The sequence below is a fragment of the Harpegnathos saltator genome, unplaced genomic scaffold (assembly GCF_003227715.2).
Source record: "Harpegnathos saltator strain DR-91 unplaced genomic scaffold, Hsal_v8.6 scaffold650, whole genome shotgun sequence".
Lineage (NCBI taxonomy): Eukaryota > Metazoa > Arthropoda > Insecta > Hymenoptera > Formicidae > Harpegnathos > Harpegnathos saltator.
Genome location: NW_020230483.1, coordinates 410,969 through 432,273, shown reverse-complemented (window position 1 = coordinate 432,273; position 21,305 = coordinate 410,969). Strand labels below are relative to the sequence as shown.

Genomic DNA, 21,305 nt, shown 5'->3' with positions numbered 1-21,305 from the left:
CGCGACGTTAATAAAAAAGTGAGACGAAATAAAAGGGAATCAACGGGAGAAACTAGTCGAATTTCAACGAACTTTCAACGATCTCGCGCGCGCGCGAAAAGCCGCCGGGATATTCGCGCGATAAATAATCAAACGCTCTCGACTCACCCCTCGGCCGAGTCCGCGGTAATTAAATACCGGAATACGCGTGGCCCGCCCTTGTCCTAACGTACCCCGGTTAATGCGAGGGCTCGAGCCATCGATATTGCACCGGCTCGGCAATAAATGGCTTGTGACCGTGAATATGAATATTAATTCCCACCCTCCGAATTTGTCGGCCATTTGTCAACTGTCAACGTCGTCGGCAGACGTCGTTCAAATTTCCCGGCAGCTGCGCGAAGCAAACTCAAAGAACTCGCACGGAGGCGAGAACGGCCTCGGAGAGAGAGAGAGAGAGAGAGAGAGAGAGAGAGAGAGAGAGAGAGAGAGAGAGAGAGAGAGAGAGAGAGAGAGAGAGAGAGAGAAACGGGGGTGTACTTTGGTGTTTCCCTCGCAGCCTCTTCTCTTTTTCCCTCGAGCTAAAAGAGTTTACACATGTCGCGGGGGCAGGAATGAAGAGGTAAAAAGTATCGAAAGTGTCCTCTCCCCTTTACCCGAATTCCTCTTTTTCCCCTCCCCAAAAACACCGTCGGCCGCGACGATACCTTCGTCTTCGAGCCGAGACCCCACGCGATATCAGCGTCTTCTCCCACGCGGTAAATTTATGATCGAAAGAAACGTAGAATCTCTCCTCTCTCGTCCTTTCCACGGTTCTGGTCCCTGCGCGGTCGGGCGCGCTGTCCACGGTAGGAATCCCCCCCCCCTCCCCACTCCCTATTACATAAACGAGTCGCATGTTCTCGTACATAGACAGGACATTTCGGCTATCTCTCTGCGGTCGACACGGGCGTAGATAAACGCGTAGATATAATCGGCCGGCCACGCTGACAGAAGTCTCCGCTCACCCCTCGCGGGGCAGAGCAGCTACCTGCCCCGCGGGATACCTCTCGAGGATAGATCGGAGACGATCGAGAGCTGGCTCGAATCATCGAGGAATTAGGGAGCATGATTCGAGCATTCCACGACGTCGCGATCCTCGCCCGGGGAGACGGACCGCCGCGCGCGCCGCGCCGCGCCGCGCCGCGCCGGTCGATCGTCACGACCGACGGGACATCTTCTCCAAGGTCGGCGGCCACCGGAAGCCGCTGTTAAGTGTCCGTTTAGTTGGTTTACACAGCGCGATAACGATAGCGAGGAAAATGCCTGGCGCGTGATGACGCGCCATTTACAAAAGACAGCCGACCGGTGAAAAAAAACTCGTTTGTTTCCAAGGTGTGGCTGGCGCCATCACGTGTTGCATTCCATCTTGGAGTCAATTCCAGCTGGACAGAATAGACGGAAGAGTCGGAAACGCAGCGCGTTAACCGACAATCGTCGAATGCGAATAGTTTATAATATCCGGTAAAAGTCGCGTATGCGATCTTGTCCGGATCCATTGAATAATTTTTGTTATTCGAGCACGTAGTAAAACTTTAAGAGCGATTTTGAATATGCTCGTTGTTGATTGGCGAATGGTAACGGCTCGCGATTGGTGGTGGGAGAAGTTGCGCCTCTCTTCGGAGATATCAATTATCTCAATATCGCGTGACCGTGACATTGCGTCTTGAGCCGACGAGCAGTGTAAACACAACGCGACGCGGTGGTGAACGTGTGGATTGTTTACATTTCGCGTAAGATCGGGCAAACATTGACTTCGGACACTCTCCACACATTTCACCGAGCTCTCGTCGGCACCGCGTTGATTCCCGAACTCCTCGATCGCATCGTGTCTACGCGAGTGTCAGTCTGTATAACAATACAAGTGTCAGTGAACCAGTGCCAGTGACCGGAAGCACAGAGAAACCAGAACTTTGAGCCAGGATGGAGATGCAGAATACCAGGACATTGAGACATCATGGATGGTATAAGGTACTTCAATTATTTAACACACGGAATGTTTCCGATTTAGCACATTGATTGTCACGTTTTTATCAATTGTTGTTTCAAAGCTCGTTTAAAAGTTTGATTCAGTCGTAGATATGATAAAAATGTCAGTGACGCACATGACGCGTCTATTAGTCCATAATACGTCCATTGGCTCATTATTGGTCATTTTATTTGTTGTACGCAATTGATTAGGACTTGTACTTGTGAATTAATGAGACGCGACAGTATTATAATATTAGTCGCCGATGACCTTCGTGGAAGTCAACGTGCTAACGTACATTCAACAGACTCGTCGAGAATAAGGAAATACCCGAGTCGAAATTTATTATCCGAGGCCGAAATTTGTAGCTCTCCATGGTCATTTAATAAATAATTATAACTTTCCGAGTTTCTGATTATTCTTTAACCTAATATTTGTTTTATACAATAATATCGATCTGAACAGTCCAGTTACGATCTGTGAATACAAAGCTGTAAATAACTATTTTCTGAATGAAAGAAAAATTGTAAATAGTTTATAACTACAAATACCGGCCGAAATATCGCAAGAGCGATACATGTTTCTCTAATAATACTCATTGAGAAACGCAAGTTTGATTTTGAATTTATCAGTGACTATTTTTATTTTTATCTAGCACTGTTATCGCAACAGATCCAGATTTAAATTCTTATTGGTGTTTACACACTGTGCTATCTTTGATAATACAAAGGTGACCTTACACAATTCCTTTGTGTACTCGAACTCAATAAAACATATTGCATTAAATCCACGTTGATATTTTAATCGTTTATTTTTCGTTCAAGTTGAAATGAATTTTCTCAATACATTATGAATATCCAAATTTTATCAAAATTTTCACTACCAATAAGAATTTTAAAAAAGTAAGAAAGAAATTGAGAAATAAAATGTTGAAGTTTCACTTTCCCCTATCACTTCCCTCGTCCACTCACAAAAATATTTTTTAACCCATTTGCATCACAGCTCTAAATACGCAACTAACTTTAGAAATCTGAAACGTTCAACTGACAGTCGGCTTGTATCTTCGCGCATTCATTGACACACATCATTGACGAAGAGTGAACGTCGTCGTGAACGTATCGTTCCGCGGTTGCTGATAAGTGAACGTCGTGGCTCGCGGAATATTCCGCGGCTGGTAACAAGTGACGATCATTATGCGCGGATTATTCCGCTTGCAGATGCAAATGGGTTAATATCTGCTTAATATATAAAATTAATATAAAATATATATTTTTTTCACATATTTTATTTATAATTTAAAAAATATACAAATAAATAAACTCTTAATATATATTATTTACTGAAATTAAAAAGAAAAATTAAATAAAAATAAAAATATGATTATGACATATTTAATCATTCTGATCTGAAATAAATTCTTCATCAAACATCAATATGAAGACCAACGACAGAAAGAACTATAGCGAGCGATTATCGGCAGCATTAAGGTAAGTTAACAGTTTCTAATTAAGATTTTCCATTAGTCCTTCAAATTTGACAAAATTTGCACCGAATTCAATTCAATGCAAATTCAACCTAATTCAACCGAAAGGATTAATGGCGAATTAAAATTTCGACTCGGAGCATTTCCTTCGGTTTCTAACTCTAAAGACATTAAAGTGAATCTGTATTTATTTATTATCTTACTATTATGGGCTCATGTAAGTTGATTGTTGAAGTGAAAATTATGTTATATTTTATCAGCTCAAAAAATGAGTCATTTTGTAAACAAGAAATTAGACGATTATGTTAAAAGTATTGACTTGGTTGATACTTAGAATGAACACATGCATGAGTCGTTTGACTAATCTCAGTAAATATGTACCAGTATTTTAGTAAATATAACTAAGAAAACAACAGTCTCTCTCTTACGCAAGCCCTAAATATTTACTATCTCACAAAGACGCGTCATCGGTGCGGAAGACGTGTTCATATGACTCAGAAAAATTGTCCTTTTTCTTTTCTCATGTGCCAAAGAACATGAGACGAGTAGCACGCGCGCGCACGTTCTGCGCGGAATGTCTTCATTAAAATAATCGGGCTCATCATTTATGCAGAGCAAAAACGTAACGGGGACGGACACCGAACGAGTCCGACATGGACGAGGCTCGCGCGTCTGCTCGAACGTTCTTCAGTTTGTGCCTTCCATCGCGATAATATGAAAACTTATCGAACAGAGCAGAAGAACATGTTGCATCTGCGTCAATTTTTTAATTATTTATCTCTTATCAAAGATTTAAACACGAATCGCGTTCTCGCTCGCGACTTTACGATCCGTCATTGAAACACAAATTGAGATTTTTCGACTCGACTAAACTGATAATAAATTCAATCTTTATCTCTACCATACACACATACACGTCGGCAAAATATCAGATTTTTGAAAGTCGAATTAATTCCACCACTTATTTCATACGTTGGCCCTTTTTATTACTTTGCGACGGTAAAAGCGCACGCTCAGTTAGAGTAAGTGTCACATCGGACATATTGGTCTTTATTTCGGACAAAAAAAACAATTATCTGAAGCAATGGGGTGATTTATTTCCTCGCGATTGTTCGAAACGCATCGGCATAACAATAGTTACGCGGGTGCATCGAGCGCACGTGGGTCCTTCTCGAGGACGACCCTACGGGGCAGAATCCCAACTCGTTTTCCAGTCACGTCTCATTTCACGTATTCAGCGTGTCGTTAGGGTTCGCCGGCCATTGAAACGCTCTCGCGAGAACGGCAGGTGCATCGTGATTCGCGAGAAATCTCGTGGAGTCGCCTGAGTTATTAAAACCGAGCCTCGGAGTTCTTCGATCGCGGTCGACGCGATCTCTTGATTTTAGCAATTATATACAAAACAATTCAACTGTCACGTTGTCTCTCTCTCTCTCTCTCTCTCTCTCTCTCTCTCTCTCTCTCTCTCTCTCTCTCTCTCTCTCTCTCTCTCTCTCTCTCTCTCTCTCTCTCTCTCTCTCTCGGGCTTGAACCAACATTACGGTCGACGCCTAGAGCGATTCGCGAATTGATCGGAAAGACCGAAAGGGCTCGGCGAGACGCGTACAAAGTTACGATACGCCATCGAACCCCAATCCGAGATCGTAACGCGACGGCGTACCGTCGACAAAGGCCAGAGAGATCTCTAGGAATGCAGGCGGGCATTTTTCGGCGGTGTCACCTCAGCCAGAAAGAGAGAGAACCCGGACCCCTTTTTCCTACCCCCTGCCTGCCCCCTTACGCGCTCACACGCTCGTTTTATCTTCCTCGTTTGAGCTCTGTTCTCGGTTCTTCTTCGTCGGCCGACTCGTCTAGGTCCCTCGTTATCTACCTGTAGTACGGGCCCGGGGGGGAGGGGGTCCCCGGACAGAGCCCTGCCGACCCACAGGCATCTCGTGTTCCCACGGGCGCGGACCCTCTGACGTACGATGTCCCGAATGCGCTGCTACAACGTGCGTCCTTCTCCTCGATATCGTCGATTTTTTTCTTCTCTCTCTCTCTCTCTCTCTCGGTCCTCTCACGCATTTCACCGGTTCCGCTCGTCTCTCCAGCCCCCTCTCCACCCCTCGCCGTCGTTCAAACTCCTTTTCTATCTCTTCCGCATCTTCTTATTTTAAGACTCGCGGGGAAACCGGTAGCTCGAGGTCGTCGTCAGCGGCGGTGGCGGCGGCGGCGACGGTCCTTGAACGACTTCCGGATCTCTCTTTCAAGAGAGAGAGAGAGAGAGAGAGAGAGAGAGAGAGAGAGAGAGATTCCGTCTGTATCTTGCGCTCTTTACACGCTTCCCTTCACGGAAGGAATCCACGCGACGTAAAGCACATGTCGCCTGGTCAATCGTACGTGCGTTTGGCACTGACAAATGCGTCGGAAGCGCGCGTACGTCATCGTAGCAGACGCGAGAGCGAGTTTCCACCGCCCAGCTGTCCGCGATATGCATACAATGTCGCGCGGCCGCCGTATGTCCGTCCGTGTGGCCGACCCTCCGCGAAATTTCTCCGCGAGGCTTCGCGCTGACGTTGATTTGCGCGCCTCGATAGGCCGATATAGCCGACGAAAACGCTCTCGATAGAGAACGAGATGCCGCTTCCTCGTCGCGGACGAAGCGCAGCGCGAAAAACGACCGGGTGATCTCGATTCCAATCGCGAGGCGAAGACGGCGCTTGTATCGAGCTTAATCGGTAAGCGATCTCATGCAAATACGCGGCAACATCTCGAGGATCGCGGGGAAGAAGAAGGAGGAGGAGGAGGAGGAGGGAGGCGGAGGCGGAGGCGGAAAGGTGCCCTTTTCTCGGGCCCTCGGTTGCGATCAGCTGCTCGAGATAAAATCTTAGCTTGTACCGCGCGCTGTCTTCGCGCGCGCAAGCACCGCGATCTCGATACACGATCGCGCTTATCTGTTCGCGCCGCGCGACGAATCGCCGCTCGCAATTAATTACGCTGCTCGGTTCCGCGCGTTAATCGATCTCGCGCGTTGGCGTTAATAAATTATCGCGCACCGAACTCGATAAATTACTATATCTCGCGGGCCCTTTCGACGACCGCGACACCGGGGGAAACCGATGCGTATCCGATCGGACATCGCGCTCGATTTTTCTTGACGAACGAGTCTCTCGCGTCGTCTCCTTGACGTCCTCCGTCGCAGTCGTTGCCGGTCCCATACGCGCCTGATTGTCGCCGTGACGCATAAAAAAATATCCCTTGAGGTCATAATTGGAGCATCTCAACGGGACATAACTATCTCTCTCTCTCTCTCTCTCTCTCTCTCTCTCTCTCTCTCTTTGTGGCACAGAGAGGCCGAAGCTTCACGGGACCAACCACCAAGCGACGACGGGGGTGGCGAGTCTGGTTTGAACGTTGGTCGCTCGCGAAATACCGGACCGCACGACGGTCCCCGAGACGGCCGTGTTGGCCGGTACGTACGTATCTGAAATACTCTTCGTCCCGGCATGGCGGGTTGGAAATCGTCGTTAGGCCCGGCGGAATTCGACGAGTGACACCACAAGTCACGGGAATCTGAGCGTCGCATAGCGCGGGTACCGTGCGAGCCGCGAGCCTCTTTTCTCTTTGGTGGGATTCTGACGGCGACCCGGGACGATCCTCCGCACGGATTCTTAGATCCGCGGATTCGAAAATCGATACTCGATGCTGCGTCGTCTAGGATACGCTCGTCGTATTTCGGGAAACTCGGCTTGACAGCCGATTCCGTCGCCATGATATCCGGGATTTTCTGATCTGACCGCTAAACCCGCCTCTCTAATTCTCAAGCGCGTCTCTTCATGACGCTCGTGTAAGCAATTTGGAATTAAAAGAGTGTACTTAATGTGTTTGCTCTGCGTCCAGAATAGAACTCCTGCAGGCTTATTGCGTAACTTTCAAGGACACTGTTGTTAAAAATTATACGGCAGGGCTTTTAAATGTAAATATCTCAGATTCGGATGTTCGGCAGATGCGAAAGAGGCCGGTATTCGCGCGCAAACGGTGAATCCTGGAGCTCCTGCGTGCGAGTGCACATCCAACGGAGTAAATAATGTCAAGTTCCTTAAACTCGAAGGTCCTTTCCTCGATATTCAGCTGCAAACTTTCGATCCGCGGTTGAACGCGAGTTGCCGCGAATTTTTGGTTCCTCGAGTCGTTGAAACGCCTCTTTTCGACTTTCTTATACGCGTTCCTGCGTTCTCCCGACTGAGTTCTCGCGACCTCGTCCTGCCACTGAGAGCGAGGGTATTTCCCGACGAATCCTTCCTCTTATTTTTATTCCGCAATGAACTTCCGAGCGGCGGCGGCGACGGCGGCGACGGCGGCGCCGCGCTTTTCGATTGTCGATTTAACCCTCCCGCTCCATCCCGAAACCGCCGACCTCTCCGTACACCACCACGCACCCCGGACGCACCCTTCCTACTACCCCATCAATTATTATCGTCCTTCTCGTCCTCGTAGGACCGACGTCGACGCGGCGTAGGCGCCCTACGATTGGGCGCCGGGATGCCCGGCGTCGCCATGGCGACCGACCCTCTTCGACGAGGGCGCGCGAGGGTGGGAGGGCGAATAACTCGCGAAAACACGTAAATTAAACGCACTATGGGGGTTGATGGGGCGGAATGGGGCCGAGTGGGTGTCTCAGACTGTGAAACATAGCCGTCATAAGCGGATATTAAAGCGTCCTTCCTCGGGGGCAGGGTTCTCTTCCGCAGGCCTGAATCGGCTCGTAAACGCCAAATAAAAATTTTCACATCCCCCTCCCGGGGAAGCGTTGCGCTTCCCTGCGAGTCCTCGTGGTAATGAGATGAACCTCGCGCAGGTGAATATTCTCCGGGATTTGTGTTCGTCCGTGGGAGAAATCGTAGATCTCCGCCAATTATTCATCCCCGGGACATCTTCTCGTGAGCGAGCGAAAAAGGAGAGATGAAAAGATAAAAAAGGACGCGCGCACACACACACAGAGAGAGAGAGAGAGAGAGAGAGAGAGAGAGAGAGAGAGAGAGAGCGAGTCGCGTCGACGCGCTGCTGCGGACGTACAGGTGTGTCCGCGTGTACATTCGCGCGCATAGATTACCGTCACTCGTTTCGGCGACGACGTGCACGCTCGACTGACAATACAAACGCGCAAACGTCGAGCAGCTGACCGTCGGCGAAGGAGCAGGAACCGACTAATATCGTCACGGTTTCCACGCGACGGACGACACGCGTGGACGACGCGGGCTGTGCCGGCGCAGCCCGGCTCCGCCGTTCGGATTCCTCGATCCGCGCGACACGTTGCAGAATGCGTTTTCCATAAATTAACTTCTTAGCCGCTCCGTCATTCGTCACACGGCAGAGCGGCGGCGGCGCGGCATCGCGGCATCGCGAGACACCGTAACGTGAGACGCGTGTCGACGGTGGAGGTGTCGCGAATCTAAAATAAAATCACGCCGAACGAGGACCTCGTGACGCCTCCTCCCTTGGCTCGATTATAGAACAGCGTCTCGCGCGGTGTCCTCGTGCTCTAGGATCGGGGCCTGCTGCTTTTAGGACCGCGCCTCATTACGGAATATCGAGGTGACGTGCTCGCGCGAGCGAGCGCAGAGTCGAACTCGGGCGTGATTTACGTGGACGTAAAAACGGCCGGCGGGACGTATTCGAAATAACCGCGGAATGTACATATATCCCGGCGGAACGTTAAACGTTTACGCGGCAGACGTTTAAGGCGCGCGTTGACCACATGGTTCGCCTTGGCGTTGTCAACGCCGGCTCCGACGTACTTCCACGCCGCTGCCGGTTGTCGTTACCGCTCGCCGCTCCACCATCCAACCCCGCCGAGGAAGATGCGCGATATTTTCGCACCGTCGAACTCGCGGCGGGTTTGTCTCGTAAATGCGACCGTGGACGTCCACGTTCCGTCAGGACTCGATCCTCCCGCGATATTTGTGAGACAACATTAGTCGCGCGTCATTCGCACCCTGAAGAGACTTTACGTGGTTCCGAAGAGATGCCCCGGTTTTCAGACCAGATGTTTGGTGATGTAAAAATTCACCTCTGCGTTAACAAGACAGAGTCTGCTGACGAGAGTTCAGCCATCTCGGTATCTTCTGCGAGATATCCCAGATTTTCGAAGTCCTTTCCTCTCCTTTTAAATCGCTAGATATCCTAGGTCCGCGTTTCCCGATCGCGAGTCGAGAGGATCGGCTGTGCGATGCGGCCGGCATTCCAGCAGGCTCATTGGCTATCGCGAAAACACCGGCCGCCTTTGAGGCCCTCGCCGCCGAGGGTTTTTACCCTCGTGGAATCCACGAAACGCTTTTACGTACACGCGCTGGCTGGCCCCATTGAAATGCAACTCGCGTCCTTCGATCTGGTCCATCAGCCCTTCGTCTCTCCTCCCCCGCTCGCTCGCTCATCGAAAGATCGCCCTTCGATAAACCACTAATCCGTTCGCGATCGTCTCGCACCCGCCCCCATCCTTCTCCGCCGTCTTGCGATCAATCCGCCGCCCTTTTTCTCCGCTCGGCTGGTGAACGTAAGCGAACGCGGCGACGTACCGACGTGCGGCAATAATGATCTTGAGAGAGAATAGAAGAGGGATCCCCCTCCCTCCCCTCTCCCCTCTCTCTCTCTGCCCCTCTCCCTCGTGGCGTGGAAGGGAGAAACAGTCAGACGCGGTCGGAATGCTTACTAATCTCACGCGCGATTTCCGGTAATTAGAAACGCGAACGAGAGAAAAGCATGCGCCGCGCCTCGCCTCGACAGCCCCTTGTGATCCAGATAATAAGATTCTCTCAATCAAAGACCGATTTTCGTCGTAAATGCGCTCTATGCGCTCAGATCGACCTAGGTTTCACTGTTTGCCTCCGGGCATGTTTAGGCTGAAACCTAGCAGGTGACTTAACAAGTTAAAGGCAAAAACAAAGAGAGGACCTATCGTGATGTTCAAACGCGAGCGACGAAGCTCGGGCAAAATCGAAAATCCAAACGAGCGTCGCGCACGGCCCCGGCTTGGGACGGGGACGGGGACGGGGACGGGGGGGGGGGTGTATAAAAGTTGAGGTGCGAGGCACGTGTCCCGGGATGCGTCGGGAAGCGCCGTCGAGCTCTCGGGGCCTGACGCGAGCGACGCGAGAACGCGTAGATAAGCCACTTAGAGTTAGGTGACACGCGCTACGAAAATACACGGCGAAGAACCGGCCGGGGCGACAAGACAGAATTAGACGTGGAGAAAGAGGCGCGACGTCCGACCGTTTGTTTTACGGCTTCGCCCGTTTCCACGACATCGAGCGCAATTTTTCTTGCCGCGTCTCTCGCCCCCGCCCCCGCCTCCGCCACCGTCTCGGTCGCCTTCCCTTCCTGGTCCGCCTCGCCTCGCCTCGCCTCGCCTCGAGCGGACTCCTTTATTCCGGAGATGGCTCGTACCCTGCCGATCCCGCCGGCGGGAAATTAATGTCCGTCTCGACACGATGGCTCGCGATACCCTGCTAATGCTCCCGAATCCGAGGTTTTCACCGCGCGGAGCGCGGATTTTCGAGCTGGCCCCCTCAAATGTGCGTGACGAAACATGACGAAACGTACAAGCGAGTGTTCCTCTTGAAATTTCACCTTTGTGTTCTTGTGAATCGTTCACTTTGTCGGGAAATGATGATTGATCACTTGGAATATTTGACCAAGAGTGTGGCGCGTTGGTCCTTTTCATTTCACTCGGCCGTTCTCGTCAGTTACGTTGAAGCGTCTCCGAAGGGAAACGACAAAGAAACTCTCGACGTTTCATTTACGACGCGGACGGCGCGCCCGGCAAATTCGTCAACAGGCGCGCACCCCCGTTTAAAAATAAGACGTAAGAACTTAGTGTACCATCCCCGGGGCTCGAAAACGCGCTTATTGGCGTTTCTGCTCATTAGGATAACCCGGGGGGTTCCGACGCGATAACTCATTCGGCGAGGCTGCTCTCTGAGAAAAAGTAAATAGAGCGAGAAACGGAGAAGCGCGCACGCCGGCCGGGAATTCCGCGAGCGGCCGAGATTATCGAGGAAACGTTTATTTTTGCTCGTTAATTTCACGTCTCGCTTCCGTCGCTCGTTTGTCTCCCGTCCTTTTTCATAATCTACACGTCTCTGCTTCTGCCTCAGAGAACTCATTCAGATTCGAGTAGGACGCGTCTTGTGTTCTCGGAGAACATCTTGCTCGTCACCGTAACAATATTGTCGGAAATCTCACCTCGAGTGATTCCTCCGCAATTAAAATTCACCTAATTAATATTCTTCGTGGAAAAAAAAAAAAAAAAAAAAAGATTTGGATGATTACTTTTCCCCGGAAGTAGGAGACAGTTTTCAGTTTATTTTAACTTTAAGTGTACATTCCTAATGAAGTTTTTTATTTTTTTAAATGTCTTTGTAACATTTAAAAATTGCTACTACCCACAGACTGTTGCTGCTAAAGCTGCTAAACGATGAAAACGTGTAGCTTACTTTTATACCACAAACCGATAAGACAGGCTTTGCCCAAGATTTTTCTTTATTTCGCAAATAAATAAAATTTTAACAACACTTTGTTGCAAGGGAAGAGATTAATTGCTATAAAAGCATATAAAAAATCAATTTTTAGGGAAATGACGGTATTTTATCAATGCAGCGTTTTAGGAAGTTTTAGGAAGAGGTCACCATCGTCTACGAACGATCCGTCAGTAACGTAGGAATCTGTACGTCAGTAACGTCACTGAAGATTTTCTTTAAACGCACGCGAAATTATTAAATTTCGCTATTTTACTTAAAATTATAATAATCAGCTTCTCTCAATTAGCTAAAAGCTTGTAACATCTAACGAGAGAGGCAAAAAGAAAATTACAATTTATTAGTCAACAGGAAACATATTAGTGGATCTATCTTGAAAAGTACACTTCTCAGGAATTATAGGAAAGTTAAAGAGAGTTTTACAAGTTTCTCTTCGAGAGGAATTATGAATTTAAAGGAATTAAAATCTGAAATTTGAGGATCAGAAAGGTTTGCAGAAAGAGTGTCGAATGCTTGATTGATCAATAAAATAGTCCGCTAACTTCTCACCCCTGTCGCGACGAGACCACCCCCAAAAGAATCCGTCGGTAGAACAGAAAAATCAATAATCAACGCAACGTTGCCACGTTGAACGGGTCAAGGGTCGAATGTCGGAGTCTTCATGAAGGTGCTTCCGTCGCGGGGGTGAGAAAATATAAAGTGAAGGAGAAATTGAAGAAAGTCTGGTCACACGTGGGTCATGACTACGTCGCACGTTAAGAGTACGTAGCCCGAGTGTTGTTGTGAGCTCCTCGCGATTCGTTTCTCGTGTTGGGGATTGCGCTGAGAGGACGAGTGTTGTCCGAACAACGACGTGTTGTTGACGACACGCATGCTCTTAGGGAAATGTGTGTCTCTTTCCCGTGGATATTTTCATCAAGTTCTTTTCATACAGTGGATAAAATTGGAGTCAATGGGAGTCAAGGACCCAAGCATAAAGAAGGAAAAACGAAAAGATTTACCCAACCCAAAATTTGTAAATCCGAGAACCAAAACGTGTCCATGACCTTCCAAATTGTTTAAACAATTAGATAACAAGAGTACAGGAATGTGTCGATTGGAAAAAGCGAGAAATATGCGTGTCCAACATCCATCGACTCCTTCCTACCGGAAGGAGTCGATGGATAAATTGGCCGCTTGAAACTTGAAGAGATTCATCGCCTCAGTCGTTCACGGATTAATCCGGCGGTATGCGGCGCGCACTCATGACTAAAATCGTCGAATTTTTGCGACTTGCAGGATATCAGCATGAGCTTCTGCCCACGGAGACGCTTTCGCATCACTCCTATGCGAGTACTAGCGGCGTTCTTTCTCATGGTCGTGCTCTTCTGGTATAGCCTCAGTCGGCAAGAGATTCCGCGGCAACCATGTAGCGTGCCCGAGGAGTTCACCGAGAAGTTGCACGATCTCGCTTACAGGTCGCTATCGATGACAACCTCACGCGTCAAGTACCGTAGTCAAGTATCGTAGTAGACAATTCGGTCGTCGTTAGACCGGACTGCGAAGATGCATATAGATGAAGAGGGAATCAGATGTACACAAGAGAGAAAAAAGAGGTCACTACTTTACGGGAGGTCGCGACGCTTTGTCGCAACGCGAGAAATTCCCGCAATTTACCGAGATCCGTGAAATTAGCAGGGGAAAGATCTGTTGATTAAGAATGTCGCGCGCTGAAAGTACCACGTAAAAGTACCACCTACGTATGTATCACTTTCTATGATTTCGCCAGGGCGCACTTGGTTCTAACCAAGTTGGGGATCGTTCACTTTCTCTGCCTGGGCGGACTTTGGGGTCAAGTCCGAATAGGCCGTGCGCTGCCGTGGGCCCGCAAGGTAGAGCTGTGCCTGGTGGACACGCTCAGAGACGACGTCTTGATCACGAAAGCCTTCCGCGAGGTCGGCCTGAGCGCAACCTACCTTCACGCGGCGGGCATCTACAGGATACAAGAGCACGAGGTCGGCGAGGATGCGCCCAAGGTGGAGGTGGTGGTTTTCGAGGAAGACGCGGTGGTAAGAGAGAAACGCTCCGAGAAGAAATAGCAGACTGGCTGACTTGGAACACGCGTCGGGAAATTCTGAGTCTGAGAACTCTTGAGCAAACGACAATCCTCTCTCTCCGTCAATTTCCTAGCGCGTTAAAATTTTCGCATTCTCATGCGAAGAAGAAGGAGAATCGTTTCGTTAAAACTTTCCATCGAGGAGAGCTCGCTTCAACTTCAGAGACCCACTCGATGTCCACTTCAATTATCAGGCATTACTTCGATCGCTCTTTCTTCTCCTTTTTGCGCGGACAAGCGAGACATTGTTATCCGGTGGCGTTTTATGTATCTGGCACACGCGAATGCAAATCCGGAGGGGGGTGGGGGAGGGGTCAACTCGGTGAATCGTCATCTTTACGCGTCTTCCGCGAGAGATCCGGCAAAATTGGAGCTTGCGATTCTTGCTTTACAGCGCGCACGGTCTTGTATGTAGGGCGAATGAAAGCTCCTTTGGCAGCGCGTTAGACGACGATAAGCTGGCGGTAGACTCCGTTTTATTGCCGCACGTGTAGACATTACGACCTAGTTGTGTCGATTTCTCTCTCCGGGAAAACTGGCGGGCCATTAACTACACTTGCCAAATCCATCTCGGATCTTTGGAATTTACGAAGCGTGCAAACCCGCGTTCCCGAGCCGTCCTCAAGATCACCTCTAAAAGCCGCGTACTCGGAGCACCCGAGGAGGAGTTTCCGGATGCGAGATGCGAGTCGAGGATATCGCGCCGTTGGCGGTTGTTAAGTATGTAGCGAGGTGATATCCACTTAACAGACACTCCACTTTGCAGACTCAGATGGTGAGAAGAGTCGGCTGGACCAGGAGGGTCCTACCTCCGGACTGCGAGTTCTCGCCGAGCTTACAGTGCTTCCCGCCGCAACTGGTAATACCTCCCTTACCGGCGAAACAATTTGGCGGCCGACTGATGCCCGTGCCTCGGGAGGGCATAGAATTACAAAAGTATCATTACCCCAACGACTGGTGGCTGGAGATCAAGCCCACCGACTGTGCGGAGTCGCAGGATGCGAACGTATAGCGCAATCTCGGCCCTCGGCTCGAGCGCACGCTCGACGGACATTGTTTCTCATCGACGATTCGACCGACGCGACAGGTGCAATCGCGATGTTACGTTTACTTCCGAACAGTGGCCAGGTATGAGGGAACGAGTCGTCGGACAAGTGTCGAAAGAGGTTGTCGTGGGACTTTTGGGACGTTTAAACACTCCGTTTAAACGTCCGCGGTTGAACGGAGGAGGCGACGATAACGGCACCGAGAGGCTCGAGTGATTTGATCAATTATCAGTTGCAGCTTCGATCTCGGTTCCAAAGTTGGCCGACGTCTAACCGGCGCCGGTGGCGCGACCGCTTTGAAGATTACCGCTTTTGCGTAGAGGAGCTCTTCGAGAAATTCGCTGTATTCGTAAGATGAAGTCTAACAAGTAGCGTATCGCCTTAGGTAGCGAGCGACTGCTAATCGTCGTAGCGATTGCACACAATTAGACAATTACGAGTATATAACTCTCTCTCTCTCTCACTCTCTCTCTCTCTCTCTCTCTGTCGATTAGAGTCAACGTCAGCTTTTCGCCCCGTTCCTAAGATTCTTCTATCATTGCCATATTACCACTTCTTCCATTTTTATACCTCGTACTTTTTTACATTGTTTCCCCGCGTGTCGATTTCGTGTCTACGGTTGAGTGAGGATTTTTATAAGCCAAAAGTTTTTTAACATTTACTACGAACGGTCAAAATATGCGATTGATTCGATATTTTTGAGGTGCTTCCCATTTCTATCGAGGAATATCGAAAATCTTGCGACTTTTTGAGCTGGGAATCTTCAAAAAGCATTGGATTGAAGTTCGTTCGCACGTTTTAAAGTGCAAGGTACTATAGTTTATCGTGAATTTACGATAAGAGGTACGCTAGTTGAAATGCACAGTTTGCTTCATTCACTTCCTCGTGCAATTATTTACGCTTTTTATACGATGAAATATGAATACGATGAGTCTTCGTGAAACAGCATGCTTCGTTTGAGTGATTGAAAATAGGTAACTGTTACTCTCGAATAAACCAACTTGTCGCAGTTTATCGTATAAGCTAGGAAGCCATAATTAATAATTCAGGTCAGAGAAGAATGTTGTGCAATAATGAAACGTACGTGTTATTACAACGTTCTCGTACGAGATGTCTCGTGCGAGCGCACAGATCTATGCGTGCAATTTAGATGTGTGTATGTGTGTGTGTGTGTGTGTGTGTGTGTGTGTGTATGTGAATGTAATTATAACAATACGATTACTGTAATGTTGTAGTTACGCCTATAAAATCTTTAAGCGGATTGAGTAAAAATCTACAAAAGATACCACGATGTCTTCTAATTTAAATTCTATGTTGAAATAAGTTTCTCCCGATAAATCTCTCTTAAATGAACGTAAAGTTTAGAGGCTAAAATCGAATATGAATTAGTTAGGCCGAATTTATAAAATAAAAGTTTACGGTGATATTAAACACGCCTCAAAGCAATCACTCCCCCCGGTAATTAGAAGGAGAAAGTCGTCGAGCGCGACTAAAACTCCGCGTCGACTACGAGACGAATGTATGGTTCCGTCACCGTGCGTTAATCATCTCGACAATACAACGACGTCAGCATCCGAGACAATTAGCATTCACGTTCGTAGCCCGAAGAAACGTTCGAAAGTAAACGCGTGCGCGTATCACACGCGTGTATTCTCTATCGAAAGTAAGTCTTGGAAAGTATTTCAAGACACACATGTCCTTGTTCACTTTCCTCTGAGGTAGGTTTACGATCTGGCAGCTGCGGCAATTTCTCATTGACACGCAAATCTCTTTGTCGCTATTCGGTATCGTTCCACTCCGCGTCAAGAATTACCGTTTATTTTTTTGCGAACTTCTAAACATTCGGTCAATATGTATACTTTTTATCTTATCAGCGTAAAATTTAGCCTCTCTGGGCATCTCTGGGCACATCAAATTTTACCTGGTCTCTACCTGGGGCAATAATTTACGCGTCGACTTCGTGAAAATTTAACGCAACCGTTTTCTCGTTTTCTCAAGTTGCCTTGACCCTCGCATACGACCGCAACGTCTAGTGTGTAAAAATACGAATATCTGCGAATATCTGCGAGGCGACAGATGACACGTCGACGTTTCTCGCAAATTCATGTCCGGGAGAAAATACTTATACGCGCCTCACCGTGGTGTGAAAAATAAATAAATAAATTACTTGAACATTTGCACGAACACGTTGCTCGAGTGCAATCTCTCACTCCTTGATTTATTATGCACCAACAACATTCGACATGGACCATTGGCTTCTTTTATGTCAAGTTTTGCATTGCTCAACGCAATTATCCGAGTAACACCTCGCCTACCACTTTATATCGTTCGTGCACTGCATATTCCGAGAAAGTTTAACAAACGAGCGTCGAGTGTGTAATTTCTATGGGAACTTTTTCGCGCAACTGAAGACGAGCGAGTCGTGATGATGAATTTAATCGTGACGGTGCAACATTCACGAGCCACTGGCGCCTCAGGTAGAAATAGAGGGGATAATATAAAAGAAAGTTTCTGTTCGTAGACTTTCGAGTTTTCAGTCCCGTTTCGGTCCGCACGGAATTCGTTTACACGTTTCATCGCGTCCAAAGTCTCGGTGAATTTCGTGAATTCATATCCTGCTCGAGACACGCGACGATCTGGAATCCTGGAATCAGAGAATCAGGAGTGACACCGAGACGACCTTGCATTGTACATTTCTTGATACGCGCCAAGTACACGTGACAAATTGATATACATTATTTGTCCATCAGTCGGTCGGGAAAAAATGACTGATGAAACGAGAGGAATCGCCGAGGGAGATAATACTCCATCGATGCGCGAGCCCGCGAGCGCGTATTTATTTAATTAATAACTTGATTAAAATGGATCGAGAGAGAGAGAATGCACCCGAGCGGCGTGGGAGCATTCATATTAATTAAGAGAAATTTCATTTCACATCGCACACGAAAATGCAGGTAAGTTAATTAATTGGAAGGAAGGAATGTTTATCCCATCGTTGCGCTCTATGGAACGTTAATTAAATATCGTAAACGTATCGATCGTGATTCTCAGGTGTCCGTGGTTCTCGCGCTCGTCGTTCTGCTTCTGGAAATGGTCGACTTCGGCGAAACTTACAGAGCCGTCAGGCCGTACAAATATTATAATCCTCATCCGTGGCGGCCGCTGCGATGGTATCCGTCTGGGAAAACCTCGAAGCGCCATCACGGTAGCTATAAAGGGAGACCGACGCGCAAGTATCGTCCTTACGCACCGGATCCGCACAGGTAAAGGAGAGGAGAGAAAGCAAGGGGAAGGGAGAGACGGGCGAAAAGCCAACACATACTCTCGGTGAAAGGGTTACACTATCGATTAAATTCTCGACGATCATCCTGGAATTCTTATTCGCTCACGATTGCTCACGTAGGTACGCACCGCACTACTCGGAGGACTCGGTGGACGTGCCCGGCGATGACAAACCCTACGTCATAGTCATACAGCTGCCGCGAAGAAAGGACAAACGCAAGAAACGGCCCTATCAGCGTGCTCATACTATAGAGCCCTCCGAGTACGAGCGAGAGATTGATTACATTAACGACGACGACGACGACGTTATCGACAGTGACAACAACGGCCACGATGACGGTGAAGTGAAAGTGTACCGACTCGATAACAATAAGGTACAGATCAAAGTGAACGACAGGCTATCGGTTCTCACTTCGTGAGAACGCGCGTGCACGTGTTTTGTGTCTCGCAATGCGGTGATTTATAATTAACGATTCCTCGAAAAATCGCTGAGAAGAAAGAAACGGCCGATTCTCAGTGAGTTGAATCTTGGTTTCGATATTTGTGTAGTTTCGCGTTCGTGCTACATTCGTCGTATTTGTTATATTTATGATTAGGACTGTGTTCTAAAATCACACAGGGAGACTTGTACGAGAGATCATTTATTCGCGTTAGAATTATGCCATCTGCTCATTAGACGTGAGCGACAAATCGATACTCGATTCTTTTTTGCTCTTACCTAATAATTGCTTCGTATCGAACACGGCTCTCAATTTGCCGTTAATAATGACGCTGCGAATGCTAAGTAATGAGGACACTCCAGTGAGAGGACGGGATAAATGGCCGCGAAAATGAAATCCCACGTTTCTCAATGTAGTTTTTATTTCTAACATAATAGTCAACGAACATATTGTAATAGTAAATAATAATAATATACAATATCGTAGTGATGTTGATGTGTCGCTGCTGCAATTCGTCCTGCGTGATTCGCTCTTTTCTCTCTCTCTCTCTCTCTCTCTCTCTCTCTCTCTCTCTCTCTCTCTCTCTCTCTCTCTCTCTCTCTCTCTCTCTCTCTCTCTCTCTCTCTCTCTCGCTCCCGTTCGTTCTCACAGTGCGACATCGACAAAGATCACTCAAACAGATCCATCCGTACTTTAGGCTCGTGTCTACGTCGGAAAATAGATCGAGCTTGCAAACGGATCCGCGCCGATCCCACAAAACGATCCCACAAATGATTCGTCGCGGCCGACTGTGCGCGTGCGAAACGCATTTAAATTATTGCGAGTATCACAGCCAAAAACCAACAACAACCAGTGACGGCTGGTCACAACATAATTCGTTAAAAAATCTCGATCGTTATAAATATAAAAAGTTGCTATATTTTGACTACTGAATATGTATATATGTATATATTTTTCTTTATGTCTACTTCGTTTTATAAAAGCAACTACTACACATACACATAATGATGAAATATCGCAACAGTCTTGTCCGATTTGACCAAAGTAAAGTCAGAAATGAAGTGTCTGAAAACGCGACGACGCGATCTTTTCCGACGTGCGCCTCTCCAAATCTCACACATTCTCCCGTGTTGTAACTTTTACAATATTCTACGGCCACTTTTGCACTTATAACATTTACACTCGCCACTACGCAGCCATTTAATTTTTTTTTTTCCTTTTTTAAATCTTTCTCACGTGTTTTGTTTTAATCGTTTGTGCGTCTTTGTTGATCTTCTACGGTCTCGCTCTCACACGCGGCGATTATATAAACATAGAAACATACAAACACACATGTTTTTTTTTCTACGTGTCTATTTTACGCGCGACGCATGTTAAATTTTTTTTTTTCCTTTTAATTTGCGTGAATAATTAAACTTTGCTTTAATTGGTGTCTCGCGATCAACTACTTTTTTTCGAAGCACTTTATTACATGTTTTTTTTTTTTTTCTTTTTAACGAAGCACTTATTGTTTACGCCTGAATTATTCAGCTCGTCTTTCGTTTACGTCCTCGTTTCGTTTCCGTTTATTCGCTTAATGTGTTCTCTATTTGATTAAGGGAGTGCAAATGCAATATATATTTTCTCTGCCGGTTCGGGTAGAAACTGCTGCGTGTATTCTCGACGTATCACATTTATCGTGAATGCGCATTTTATGCACTAATGTTATGCAACGATCCCGGCCAAATCGCGCTGTTCAGATGTCCTTCGTTAACGATGTGACGCGCTGTCACAAAATTGTGTCGAGGCAACACGGGAACGAGAAATTTGCAGATTTGATGAACGACACTCAATACTTGAGAAAAAGAAAAAAAACATGAGAAAATATATATACGTATGAAAAACATAATGTATCCGCGAATCGGCTGAGCTGAAAAACTGAGGCAGACAGATAAAACCGGGGGTCATTGTTGAACGAAACTGCAAACTCACGGAGGACACCTTAACTCGCGCGAGCGTAGGATATGCGTGTGATTACCGCAGTGGCTAATTTACGCACGTGTCTCTTGGTATAATGTATATAATCAGTGTTTCTCTGAAAGACTTAACAAATATATTTGTTATAATCACAGTCGATGTAAAGGTGTACGCAGAGGCGACTCTCTCTCTCTCTCTCTCTCTCTCTTCTCTCTCTCTTCTCTCTCTCTCTCTCTCTCCCTCTCCCTCTCCCTCTCCCTCTCTCTCTCTCTCTCTCTCTCTCTCTCTCTCTCTCTCTCTCTCTCTCTCTCTCTCTCTCTCTCTCTCTCTCTCTCTCTCTCTCGTCAATAGTACACAGAGAGAACGATTAAGTTGAATTTAACAAATGCTTATTTGGAATAGTCCAAATAAATTTTCCGATTGTTCGAACGAAGTTTTGTTTGACGCAACAAAAATATTTTGTTGCAGCTTAGTTCCAACGAAATGTTTTTGTTGCGTCAAACAAA

The 21,305-nt window shown here is 47.6% G+C and overlaps 2 protein-coding genes across 3 annotated transcripts; both read left to right on the top strand.

Annotated features, from left to right (window-relative positions):
• The first annotated feature begins 1,689 nt into the window (after nt 1-1,689).
• Nucleotides 1,690-16,406, top strand: LOC105187456 (uncharacterized). 2 transcript variants are annotated; one of them, XM_011148265.2, is made up of 4 exons: nt 1,690-1,986; nt 13,259-13,437; nt 13,749-14,028; nt 14,842-16,406. In XM_011148265.2, the coding sequence occupies exons 1-4, from the start codon at nt 1,939-1,941 to the stop codon at nt 15,085-15,087; spliced, it is 753 nt and encodes a 250-aa protein (XP_011146567.1). In that variant the 5' UTR covers nt 1,690-1,938; the 3' UTR covers nt 15,088-16,406. The 2 variants fall into 2 exon arrangements, with proteins under 2 accessions (XP_011146567.1, XP_011146568.1); XM_011148266.3 differs by lacking the exon at nt 1,690-1,986 and adding an exon at nt 12,590-12,741.
• Nucleotides 16,407-16,469: 63 nt separating this feature from the next.
• LOC105187498 (uncharacterized) lies at nt 16,470-19,429 on the top strand. Its single transcript, XM_025304802.1, has 3 exons — nt 16,470-18,075; nt 18,173-18,384; nt 18,525-19,429. The coding sequence occupies exons 1-3, from the start codon at nt 18,070-18,072 to the stop codon at nt 18,820-18,822; spliced, it is 516 nt and encodes a 171-aa protein (XP_025160587.1). The 5' UTR covers nt 16,470-18,069; the 3' UTR covers nt 18,823-19,429.
• Nucleotides 19,430-21,305: the final 1,876 nt, after the last annotated feature.